At 41.4% G+C, this 13,479-nt stretch overlaps 1 protein-coding gene across 1 annotated transcript in view; it reads right to left on the bottom strand.

Annotated features, from left to right (window-relative positions):
• Positions 1–13,479, bottom strand: part of TRIO (trio Rho guanine nucleotide exchange factor) — a 366,882-nt gene that overhangs the window by 107,584 nt on the left and 245,819 nt on the right. The window contains exons 22-30 of the mRNA XM_025387077.1: positions 12,556–12,750; positions 12,341–12,456; positions 11,494–11,560; positions 10,779–10,888; positions 9,871–9,940; positions 9,164–9,253; positions 6,076–6,168; positions 3,382–3,493; positions 1,458–1,648 (exon numbers count right to left, since the gene is read on the bottom strand). Coding sequence (XP_025242862.1) covers positions 1,458–1,648; positions 3,382–3,493; positions 6,076–6,168; positions 9,164–9,253; positions 9,871–9,940; positions 10,779–10,888; positions 11,494–11,560; positions 12,341–12,456; positions 12,556–12,750 — 1,044 coding nt within the window. The remainder of the gene's footprint in view (positions 1–1,457; positions 1,649–3,381; positions 3,494–6,075; positions 6,169–9,163; positions 9,254–9,870; positions 9,941–10,778; positions 10,889–11,493; positions 11,561–12,340; positions 12,457–12,555; positions 12,751–13,479) is intronic.

Raw genomic sequence — 13,479 nt, 5'->3', positions numbered from 1 at the left:
CCCTCTGTGATACATGCAGAACATGGAAGCATGCAGAGAAAGGTCAATAGCTTCAGCTCCTCCCCCATAGTCAAGGTCCCCCTGATGCATTCTCCACCCCAGCAAAGGAAGTGATTCATCATCCAGAGCTCCAGAGGTGGCCTCTGAGGGAATCTTAACTTCTAAAAGATAAATTAAGTGAAGATATATTGGCTGCTAAAACAGATGAGCTTGGTCTTTAAAGGCAGATGCAAGCCAGCTAATGAAATCACTAGCCAGCAACGTTGCATTGTTTTCTTTTCAGTCAGAAGGTGACCTAAAATGATGTCAGCAAGCTGTAATCCAAACGACGACCTCAAACAGGACGGAAGCCAAACAAAATGGTATGAAAACCATCAGTTGGGACTTGGGATTTCCAGATTATTATTCAGAAGATTTCCATACTTGGAGACGTTTTATTACTTGAGAAATTTCATTATATATGGACATCACAAAAAGTATGTGTAAGTTGTCCAAATTGCAAACATCTACCAGTATTTATAAGAGATCTGCCATAAAGAAACCCACCTTCTTGGCATTTTCTATTCTTTTCCGGATGATGATTCCTCCTTAGCGCCACCCCACTGTCCCCTCTGCCCGGCCCTGCCCAGCGACCCTGCATGAATAAGCCTCTGAGAAACGACCCACTAAGTTAGATGGAAGCACACGGGATCCAGAGATGACGCTGCTCTTGGGCTTTTCTGAGAGCGAGCAGAAACGTAGTTTCACAAAGAGGCTGGTAAGGCTAGCTAGTGGTCACAACATGGCAGCAGGTATGTGGCTCTTGCCAAGAAGTACAGTGATAGGTTAAGTATGAATTAAAATGCATCACCGCATTTGCCAAGCACTCAGGGGCAGCTGTCTCCACATAGCTGGGGCTGTGGATCTTTCAAACTGTACTTTGGCTTACGTATATTTTCTCTAATAATGACATGTCACTGTTATAAAACAACCATAAATTTACTTATGCATTTATATTTCATAAATTTATTTTTAATGGAAAAAAAAACATCAAACCTCAGCATGGCAAGTCTACAGTGAGCCACCCAGTAAGGCTGTTTCCATATACTCCAAAGTTTATGGTTGAAAAGTTAATTATAATAAGAACTTAGTCATAGATATGATTATTTTATTTATAAAGCTAGTTAAGCACACCGGAGATAAATGATTTCACTTATGAAATGTTTTCTTATCCTGCAGTTATGAGATACGGGATTTAAGAGCAAGTTTCCTAAATGTATAAACTCCAGAGCACCCTCTAGTGGACTTGGGGGTGGCAAATAATTCACTAAAGATGAAAACCCCACCACAATTCAGACTTGCACATTTCAGGACAGATTGGGAGGTTAAACTGAAGACGATGAGCAATTCTTCTCCACCTGCAAAAAGACTGCAATTGTGTTACCTTTAGACTTACAATTCTGAACGCCTATACTTACAAACAATTTGCTTTTGTAAAGGTACTTGCTTCTCCCACTGGAATCTTTCACTTCTTTACTAAATACTAAGGACATTTCAAAAAGGAAGAGATGCCGTTCTCGGCCCTTTCGAATTAAGGTTTTTGGGTCCCACACTTGGAAGGATTCCTGTAGGATGAGTTCTCCCTGAGACTCAATGTTTTCATCAAACCCTACAACATGAGAAAAGGGAGGCAAATCAATTTAAAAGAAAAATAAATGATGCACAAGAAAGCATTATTACTATTTTCAACATTTTAAAAATGCCCAACAACCAACCCCAGATGAGAGTTTCCCATCTGATTCTGACGCCATGGCACTGATCCATCCTACCGAGGATAAGTCTCCCTAACACACCACTTTACATACATTTTCCTTTGTTCAAAAACATTCTGTGATTCCTCAAGGCTTTATTCTTCGAGTTCTGTCCCTCCGGTGGGCCTTCGCAACAGTTGAGATTTGGTTCCACCCTCTACCTCTCTTCAGCCCTCTTCTGCAGCATCCCACCACGTAAACCTCCTCTGGAACAGTTCCGCCTCTCCTCTAAGCCCCCACCTACTTTCCAGCCTCGGTCTTCATTCTCTCTGCTTTGTCAGCCCAGAGCATCCTTCCCAGACATTCTGCTCAGGTCCAGCCTTTCTCCAAGGACCTGTTCTGGTCTTGCTTCTTGGAGAAGTCCCCGGCTGCCCATGCTTGGTGCACCCTCCCTCCTCTGAATGTGACGTTCTGCACATGAATCAATCAGGCTCTGGACTTCATTACTGCTCCTCTCTTCATGGAAGTGCTCTGCTTTATCACCTGGTTATGAAGCCACCAGGGCTTAGTAAAGCCAGCCCCGGGGCAAAGGCTGCCCGTTACCTCCTGACTTCCACTCTCTCCTTTTCCTCTCATAGTAGAAGCTCCCACTAGGGCTGCTCAAAATAAGCACTCCATTCCCAGCCCCACGCACAGTTAAAAGCAGCCGGGTACCTACGCTCTGGGCAAGTGAGCACAGCAGCGGGTACCACTGCTAGTGTCTGCCCATCTGGAGTTCCCTCCCTGACCTTCTTCCCCATTTCCTGCTAGATGGAATGTTGGCATGGTCTTGAAACACCCTGGACCTAGCCAGCCAGAAAAACAACTAGAATGGAGAGAAACTAGCTGGAACACAGCCTGAGTCCTTGATGACATCATGAAGGGTTGCCATACCAGATCAGCATTTTATATCAGAGAAAGAAAAATCTGTTTTGCTTGGCCTCTGAGTTTTGGGTCTTATTACCCACAGCAGCACCTATGTTCAGTGTTGCCCATAAAGACGCAGGCTAGCAAAAGCATTTGGGGCAGGATTATAACTTACCCTGTGTAGCCTGGCAAGAACCAAGCTTTGCACCACAGGAAGAGCTTTCTTAAACAGAGGCATTTATGAAAATTATAATTGCTATAATTTTGAAACATATTTATCTAATTTTCTCTTTACCATGTTATGCACCAAATTCAATGATACAAGGAAATATCTGGTGAATACTATGTTCCAGGCTCTAGCAAGTGATGCAACAGATACATAGATGGGGAAGCAACACATTCTTTTAAGGATTTTACAGTCCTGGGGTTTGATCCATCCATACACCCACCTACCCATCCACCTAACAGGGAGAGCAGGTGGCCTGCAGCAAGCGACACAAAATGCTACTGGAGTCCAGAGTGTGGAGAGGCTGTTTTCCAGTGAAGGGACAAGAAAAGCCTTTCAACGAGTGTAGAAGCATTTTATGTGGTCCTTAAGAAAAGCAATGACACTGATTCTTTAAGACATGTTCTTAACCACTAACACAGAGACATAAAGCTGGGATTTTTAGGGTTCAGGAAATCCATTTACAAAGAGTCATTAGAAACTGCATAAATGCATACTGGGGTATGGAGGGTCCATTACCTTCCAGCATGCTGAGGTGCATGGCATCATTGGCTCGCTTTGGCACGCTGAGCATCACCTCCAGGCCATCTTTAATCTCTCCCTTTCCTTCCTCACAGCACGTCAGCAGCTCCTGCAAAGATCGACACCAGAAACTAGGTAAAGACTGCAGAATGTTCCGTCAATGAGACCTTGGCAGAAACAGTCTATGAAAGCCATGGCTTTCAAGATAAAAACAGAGTGTGGTCAACTGGGCATATGTTCTCATAGAAAAGAATGACTACCCCTTTATTCAGTGGATGGCAGGGTTTGTCCTGTTCTAATCAGAGTAAGCCAGATGTATTCGTAGTTTAAGATGAAATTAGTATACCTGTTAATAATCAAGCCTCAAAAATGATAAACAGAGGCCGGGTGTGGTGGCTCATGCCTATAATCCCAGCACTTTGGGAGACTGAGGTGGGTGAATCACTTGAGATCAGGAGTTCAAGACCAGCCTGGCCAACATGGTAAAACCCCATCTCTACTTAAAAAAAAAAAAAAAAAATTAGCTGGGCATGGTGGCATACACCTGTAATTCCAACTAGCTGGGAGACTGAGGGAGGAGAATCACATGAACCTGGGAGGTGGAGGCAGCAGTGAGCCAAGATTGTGCCACCGCACTCCAGCCTGGTGAACAGAGCAAGACTCTGTCTCCAAAAAAAAAAAAAAAAAAAAAAAGATAGAGCTATTTAATTATTGTGTAACACATGATCAGCTACTGGTTACAGCTGATGGCCATGCCAGGTCCAACTGTGCGTTTACCACACAATCCCAGCGTGACTTTGAACCCTGGAGCCATGAATGCAACACCCCATCTAAACTGGACCAGCCAAGTCACGCAGCAGAAACAGTAACGCCGCATGAGTACTTACAGGCAAATGCATTTCCTTTTCGCGTAGGATGTTTAGAAAAGCTCTAATGGTTGAATTACCTCTCTCTGGGGAGCCCTATGTGTGTGATTACATTTCAGAGCTATTTAGAGAAACATCCGTTATTAAATGAAAGACAGCAGGAACAATAAGTTCACCTTCTGGTGGGCTTCAAGATATTTTCTTACTGGGGTATTAATAATTACTACTAGTCAGTAATAGCAACAGCAGTGTTTTGTGTCTTGGAAGTTGACAAAAGAGAGGTATGACACTGCAGTCAGCACTGGTCTCCCAGAGGCTGCTTGAGAGCAACTCAGCTGCCTGATGGGCACCTTCCCTCATCACCAGATGGTGTTTACCTGTGATCCTCAGCAGCATGGCAAACGCTGCTCACAAATGCAGTGTGCTGAGCCTAGTAACTGATAACTGGCAGAAAATCTTCCTTGCTGGGGAGCTTAAGGGAGCTTATTACTGTTCTCCTGAAGAACCTCTGGCAGAGTAAGGTGAGGTTCACAAATTTAAGCACCAGTTTAGTAGAACTACATGCTAAAAACAAAATCCTTACATATTGAAGACACTAAAAGGTAAACTGCCTCTGCAGAATTAGAAAGCAAAGGACAAATCTGAATACGAACAATTTAGCCTCCTGACTTATTTTGCATTTATAGCAACTATATATTTCTGCAGGGATGGTCACAAAATCACTTAATGGAATTTTGATATGAAAATACAGGAGCGCTTTTCCAATAGAAAAATCCCATAATAGTATCACTTTCACAAAACAATGTAGTCACTTACTACTGTCTCTAGATTTTTCTTACTAACAAAAAGGGTAAACAAGAGTGTCAGGTATTCGTAACTCCATTTTCTAAATTTCTTTCATATCTAGACAAATTACATAATAACTTCCTGTTGTCGAGCCTAGGATAGTATCCGGAACAAGGCAGGATTCATAGAATACCATTACTGGGATGAATGCATGGTTTCTACATTTTAATGCTTAATAACATTCACCAGCTGAGAAAATGGTAAGCTGAACATTACCAGACAAAAGCTGTCAATTTTTATGTAGTCAAGAAAACGTGTATTGATGGTACATAATACATTCTGTGACAACTCTTAGCACGAATTCTAAGTTTTGTTTACCTTTCTATTGTCGAGACTAATCGCTATTGTTTTCCTAAATGTGATTTTAATTATAGTCATTCACAACTAATAAAAAGCAGACGTCACCCTGTCTCCAATACTTGTGATCTGTATGAACAAGGTGTGCCGTGAGGGCTGTGACATCAGGGACAAGCAACAAGACAGAGGAAGCCTCCTGGGCGTGGGTTCTCCATGGCTTCAGTGGAAGCCCTGGGCATCAGCCAGCTCTGTGTTCGGAGTTGAGCCTGTTAACAGGTGTGAGTGATGATTCTGGGCATGCTCCTTACAGTCCGAGGCTGGTTTCCACGCCCGCAGACTAGCATTGTTGGGAGGTCAACATACACAAAGCATACCAAAGTGCACCACACCTGGCCCACGGTCAGCAAGCCACAGCTGGGAACTAAGGGTACTAAAATATCAAGAACTGATGATTTCTCATTTTATGTTTAGGGTCAGTCAGTGCAGTTCAGATCCATAATCATGACACATACTCTCATTTAACTCTTGCAATGAGAAATTAGGCAGGGCAATAAATACTAATGAATTAAAAAGTAAAATTAATTGACTAGGTGTTTCAAAAAATTCAGGGTAATTATGTAAATGTCAAAATAATAATACAAAATTCATAAAATTTCACAGGCTGAAGAGCCATTATACATACTTTTAAAAGGAGTTGATACTTTGTTATTCGCTGAACCGGTTTAATAAGGTAGGAAGAAATGGAATTGGCTAATCCATGTCGCTGCTGTATCTCCTGTATTAAAACAAAACCAAACAAGAAACAAGCCTTAATCATGGGGCTACACTGTTAAATCATGGCTATACGACACATTACCTTTCCAAATACTGTACCTGACAACTTTTTAATCATGCTGAAATAATAGAGTTTCCTTCTCCTAAGAGGTTTTTAAATTATTAACACAGACTTCTTTGCTTCTAAAATGTTACTTCTGGAGAGCAAGGGGTACTTTGGAGCAGGAGGATCTACATTACTGTTCAGTGCACATTTAATGCCATGATTTGCACTTTGCATTTTGTAATTATGTCCTTTACAGGTAACGACCTGCTGGCTGGTTGTATTCCTTGCTGTGAAGACAGGCTGTGTCTGTGCTAATCACCACTTTATGCTAGCACCTAGGGCAGACCTTAGAGTTAAATGAGCACCATATAGATGTTCAATAACGCTTGTTACTGGTAAGAAGCATAATCAAAGGTTATCAGATAGTCTGGAGAACAGAGGAAGCTGGAGCAGAAAGCCTCTAAAAAAATAAACCAACATACTATGAATACTGAAAGCATGTAACTTGTGAAGTCTCTCAGGCATGATTTCTCTTATTCTTGAAGACATGTTTTAGGGCATAAGGGTTTCTTTTCAAGTTCTGGGGTGCATGCGCAGAACGTGCAGATTTCTTACATAGGTATACACATGCCATGGTGGTTTGCTGCACCCATCAACCTGTCATGTACATTAGGTATTTCTCCTAATGCTATCCCTCTCCTAGGCCCCCACCCCCTGACAGGCCCCAGTGTGTGATGTTCCCCTCCCTGTGTCCATGTGCTCTCATTATTCAACTCCCACTCATAAGTGAGAACACCTAGTGTTTGGTTTTCTGTTCTTGAGTTAGTTTGCTGAGAATTATGGTTTCCAGCTTCATCCATGTCCCTGCAAAGGACATGAACCTATCCTTTGTTTTTTTTTTTTTTTTTTTTTTGAGATGGAGTCTTGTTCTGTCGCCCAGGCTGGAGTGCAGTGGTGCGATCTCCGCTCACTGCAAGCTCCGCCTCCCAGGTTCACGCCATTCTCCTGCCTCAGCCTCCCCAGCAGCTGGAACTACAGGTGCTTGCCACCACGGCCTGGCTAATTTTTTTGTATTTTTAGTAGAGATGGGGTTTCACTATAATACCCAGGATGGTCTCGATCTGACCTCGTGATCCACCCATCTTGGCCTCCCAAAGTGCTGGAATTACAGGTATGAGCCACCGTGCCTGGCCTGAACCCATCCTTTTTTTATGGCTGTATAGTATTCCATGGTGTATATGGCCACATTTTCTTTATCCAGTCTATCACTGATGGGCATCTGGGGTTGTTCCAAGTCTTTGTTCCAAGTCTATTGTGAACAGTGCTGCAATAAACATGCGTGAGCATGTGTCTTTATAATAAAATGATTTGTAATCCTTTGGGTATATATCCAGTAATGGGATTGCTGGATCAAGTGGCATTTTTGGTTCTAGATCCTTGAGGAATAGCCACACTGTCTTCCACAATAGTTGAATTAATTTACATTCCCACCAACAGTGTAAAAGTGTTCCTATTTCTCCAAAGCCTTGCCAGCATCTGTTGTTTCCTGACTTTTTAATAATCGCCATTCTAACTGGTGTGGGAGATGGTATCTCATTGTGGTTGATTTGCATTTCTCTAATGACCATTGATGATGAGTTTTTCGTATGTTTGTTGGCTGCATAAATGTCTTCTTTTGAGAAGTGTCTGTTCATATCCTTTGCCCACTTTTTGATTTCTTTTTTTTTCTTGTAAATTTGTTTAAGTTAATTGTAGATTCTGGATATTAGCCCTTTGTCAGATGGCTAGACTGCAAAAATTTTCTCCCATTCTGTAGGCTGTCTGTTCACTCTGATGATAGTTTCTTTTGCTGGGGCATAAGGGTTTCTAAAATGGCTTTGATTCCAAACATTAAATGTGCTATATGCTCTCACTGTTTAAGTGAAATACTTAATACTAAAATACTTCTAACTCCATATACAGGTGCTCAATTTTGTCTGATGGCAAAGACCTAGAATCATGTGAAATATTAAAAAGAAAAGGCCCCTTTGGCCTGGGAGAAGCCTTCCTATTTAAAAAGGCAGTGATGTGTAATGTGTAATGTAACGGTCAAGAGAATGACAATTAAAATAGGGTCATCTACAGGCAGGGCTTCACCTCAAAGACAGAAACTGAAAAGTTTATTCTACGTCCCCAGACTTCCAGATAAGAGCTGATGATCCCATCTGTACATATACAAGTGTAAAGACAGAAAACAAGTCCAACATCCTCACAACCTTATGCACCAAACTATGCACACTATTCCACAGCACCTTATCCTTCAATCAAAATGTACTGGCACATATTTGACCAAGTTCTGGAAACCCAGAGAGCACTCTGTGTATCACGTTCTAAAGCTCCATGCCTTTTGTGCTGAATAATCCGCTGAATAGCTTTCAAAACACAGATGGCCTGTATCTACGTTTACTCCAATGAGAACACAATTAGTTAACCTTCTAATTATCCTAGTCGTTACGGCACTATTTGTAAAACTTTACTGGTAGGTTGATTTTGAAAATTCATAACATCATGAAATTAAAATAGGAAAAATAAAAAGATTCACCACATTTGTTTTTGTTTTACTGAGGGGGAAAAGAAGCTTAATAGTTTATGCCTTCTGTGTACAATATTACATGTGAAAAAATGTATTGAATATAAATAGTCATGACATTATAAATGATTGAGTATAAATTATAACACACACACACAAACATACATGTATATATTACAATCTAAGTTTCTTACAGATATAAGGCTTCCAGTATTTGTGTAGGATCTTTAAAAAACAGAAGACAATAGAAGAATAGCCCAATATAAACGAGAGATAAAAATGAAAATATTGTACTATCAATTAGGTGAAAGTTATGAGTAACGCTGCATTTTATGTACACAACTTGGAAAATTACAGTCTCTTCAGGAATCTATTACTTACGTCAAAATAGGACCCTGCATGTTCCAATATCAGCTGAGTAGAATCAGGTTTATTTTTGCAATATGTGACATACATCTGAAACTTGTCAGCCTATAAGCCAAAAGAAATAAAAATAAAAATAAAAAGATCTCATTTAAACCATAGCAAATCAACGCATGATAAACTTTCATATAGAAAAGAAGCTGTATGGATAATGGAAATTTAAGCCTCAAGTTGAAGAGACCCTATTTTAAAAAGAAAGCTACTGAAGTGAGAACCACATCGTTCTGACAGCATGCAGCTGCAGCAGCCTCCCCAAGCCCAGAACGTCGGGCTGAGCACCTGTCCTCTCTTTCCACAGCGGCACGTGCAGACCTGGCTTCGGGCTTTGGACAGCATGACTACACGTTCACCTGTCTGCTTCCCCTCTAGACCGGACGATCCCCCAGAAGCACTGGGAACTCACCGATCAGCAAATCCCCAGGGTCAAGTGGAGGCCTGGCATACTAAATATTCTATTTCAAACCATCGCCAGGGCCAGTAAAAAAAACTCACTCCACAAAAACAAGTAGTTGAAGGATGCAATTCTTTTGAGGTAAAGTCTATTTCTCTGCAAGCATGAATATGAGCAGAAGATGGTGACTTAAAGGAAATGAAGATCATCCCTCGTAACTTCCCTCAATGTCACCTAACAGCTGGGAGAGAACAAATGGTTGAGGTTTCATTACCCAAGTAACAAAACAATGTCCAACATCCTCTGGCAACTGTTCATATTTTTCCAGCTCCTTTAGGAATATGCTGCAAAGAATAAAAATGGTATCACATTATGAAGGTGTTTTAAAACATTTTACTAGTGAGATATGCCAGAAATTGAGAAATCTGTGCCCCCTAAAGAATTAACAAAACATGTAGCTCTTAACTAGGGTAAGTTATTGTGACTTTCAAACAGCTAGCCAGTTTAGCCTTCAAACACTTTCTAACAAATGTATTTCTGGGAAAGTGCTAGTGTGTTCACTGAGGATATACTTTAGAGATGTAAATATTTGGCTGAAAACCCATTTGGTCTTTCCTGCCTTCTGCTGGGAAGTGAGGGGACTGCGCTCTTGCTGACCCCTGCGTCATCTCACCACAGGCCACCTAAAGGAGATTCTGCCGCTGCTGCTTTAAAAATATTAAAAGAGAATCATGTACCTCCTGTGGCCAATGGAAAGTGCATTTTATTTTGGTCAGAATACACTTCTGTTGCTTCTTCAGTTCCTCCTATCTTACTATAAGAGACCAAACATCATAGGCCAGCAGTCCCAAGGCGGCTCCACGGTCTCTCAACCCTCAGAAGTAACTCACAGGGCACCTGATGGCTCAGCTTCAGAGAAATTAAGCTTCCTATAAAAATATTTTCATAGTTTTCCTGATCTTATTTCTGTAACAGATAAGTACAAACATAAAGTTGAGTCTGTATTAAAAGAGTTTCTAGAATGTCAGTCTTTTTGGAGAAAGCCTGATAGGCTTCATTTGAATGGTAACAAAATCACTGACATCTGCCTAATTCAACGGGAACGTTTCATTCCTTGTGACGAAACTTCAGCACAGCATGTGGATTTCAAAAGTAACTGCTCCCAAAGAAAAAGCCACTCACTTATTATGAAATTCATAGATTTCCTGCATGTTTCCGAAGATGATGAGTTCTTTGTTTACAATGCCAGGTGGAATCTCTTCCACGCCACTGGTCATTTCCCACAGGTAGGTCTGGCCGAGAGGGAAACAGGGGTTAGGCAAAAATAAACACCACATTTTCAAGAAACAGCTGTTCTGACATCTGTAAATACACAGAATTAATGTGCAAATGAAAGTATAACTGAGGACTGGACCCTTTTACAAAACACAAAAAACCCTTCTAAAAAAGGCCCTCAGTTGCTGTTAATACTTGAAAAGAGTTCCTATACTTTTCAACTCTAAAATTATTCCCAGCTTCAAATTTTGGAATTAACCTACTCCACAAGTACAACCAATATTCCTGATACCACCGAGTATTAGTTGCCAGTCATAACTAGTAGGCACATTTCTCTGAAGCTGCTGTAAAATTCTATACAAAGAGAATGTCAGCCAGGCCATCATGTGATAAACAGAATGAGAGGATTAATGCTGTATCATCTCTGTAATGAGTGAAAAACAAACCTAGAACACTACAGAAGTGCAGAAACATGAAACCGGCTGCTTAAGCATACTTTAAATTTTTAAAAATGACAGAAAAAAATTGTGATTATTCTAATGACTACCAACAGGTAAGAATAAAATAGCAAGCTTATGCTCAATCTAAATAAACAAGCAAAAAAAAAAAAAAACTTACTTACATCCATACATTCCCGGAGGTCTCTTACATAAGCCTTTTCAGTTTGAATGAGCTCAGCCATTATGAACCTTAAAGAGAGGAAGACAGTGAGGAGTCCAGTTAGGGTGCAATTTACTTCACTATCTACTTCTATGGATTTATGAAATAACAGACAGGGTCTAAAAGTATTAGTCTTAGAGTGATCATTTTGGAGAGGTAAATCACAAATAGAACAACAGTATCCAGCCGCTAATTCAAAGGGGAAAACAAGATTTCTGCAAACATTTTATTGAGGTACTGATAGATCAGGGTTTCTCCACCTGGCACTGTGGACATCCAGGGCCAGGTAACTCTGCTGTGGGGCTGTCCTCTGCACTGGACAGTGCTCAGCAGCTTCCCACTAGAGGCCAACAGCACTCCCTGCCCCTCCCCACTGTGACAACCAAAGTGTCCCCTCACATTGCCAAGTGTCCCTGGGGGACGAAACTGCCAATGAAGAACCACTGGGTTAGAGCACTCTTATTTATTTACATAGGGTTTACTAACTGGCAACTTTTAAACACCTAAATTTGTTTTAGGGGTGATAAAACCTATTAATTTCCTCTCCTTAGTATCAGTATCTATTAATGACAATTTGTCAACTCCACATGAAACACAGGCACAGGGATTAAAAACTAGGTGCTGTTTCTGAACCAGGTGATAAGAGAACAGTGAACCCAATGAAGTCTGTGCCGACACAACTAAGTCCACTCAGAGCTACAAGCCTGGGTGCCACGTGACTTCAAAGCACAAAGAGAAGCACGTCTGTCCAAACGACATTCTCTTCACTCTTTCAATGAATCCTGGTAGATTCTGAAAGACTGGCTTACTCTTTCCTGCGGGCAGATTTCCGCTTCTCTTCATTAAGTTCATGAGCAGCATCTCGAAGTTTCACCTCTGAGCCAGGGACACTGGCTGGAATGATATCTAGCTGGAGACTTTTACTCTGTGGAATGAGAGAGCCAATGAACTCAGTTAATGAAATCAGCAAAGCGGGCGTCAGGAAGAAGACCATGATTTGTTCAGGTTGCACAAGGCCATTTACCGATTTGTTGGAATCTGAAGAAATCCCCAGGGCTTTTTCCAAAGAGGTCCTGTACTTCTCCATCCGCAGAGAGAAGTCTCTGTACCGCTTATCCACCGCAGTGACACATTTTTTTATCTCTGCCGCATGGGCATGCCCTTTCTCACAAAAGCCATCTGCCAGCTGTATCAATAGCTTCACTCTCTCTTTGGTTTGCTGCAAAAAACAACGGGAAAGTATTGTGAGGCAAATGAACCCGACTGCCAGAAACCTGAAACATAATGGCGACTTGCCTCCAACTCCCAGCTCTGAACAGGAAAACCGGCTGGTGGCAGAAACTGAGACCAAAGCCCCCAGTCCATCCACTCCATCTCCCGGATTCTTGACCAGCTATCTTTCCTCAGCACTTCCACAATGAATGGCATTTTTATGACCTCAAAGAAGAAACTTAGATTATTTTTCAGCAATGTCTTCATCTAGGAGGTGCTCAGTAAAAATGCGTGAAGGAATGTATGTGAAGCACACAGTCTTCGCCATGCTGCTACTCTCCTCAAAGCTGCTGAGCAGACACTCCTCGCTCTGTGCACGTTTACTCTGTGCCCAACTGGACCCACGGCTCTTTCGGGGCAAGCAGCCATTCGACTTTTTGGTTTTCCTGGAGCATGTGTGGCCAAGGCTGTCCCCAGAGCAGGCACTCAACAAAATTCCTCATGAAGCTCCTCTGTATCATGTTGATTGCTTTTTTAACTCTTAGAAAATGTGGAGGAAAATTCACTAGTCAGGAAATTATCTATATAGAGGTACTGTAAATTTTGTTTCCCTGTTTGAGAGCTCTCTCTAAAATTGTTCTATTTTATATGTACACAGAAAAGATCTTTCATTAAGTTAAGCATAATTTATTATTTTTCACAGAGATACACAGACAACCATAAACCAAGTTATATA

This window comes from Theropithecus gelada, chromosome 6, assembly GCF_003255815.1.
Source record: "Theropithecus gelada isolate Dixy chromosome 6, Tgel_1.0, whole genome shotgun sequence".
Taxonomy (NCBI): Eukaryota; Metazoa; Chordata; class Mammalia; order Primates; family Cercopithecidae; genus Theropithecus; species Theropithecus gelada.
This window is presented reverse-complemented; position numbering and strand designations above follow the sequence as displayed.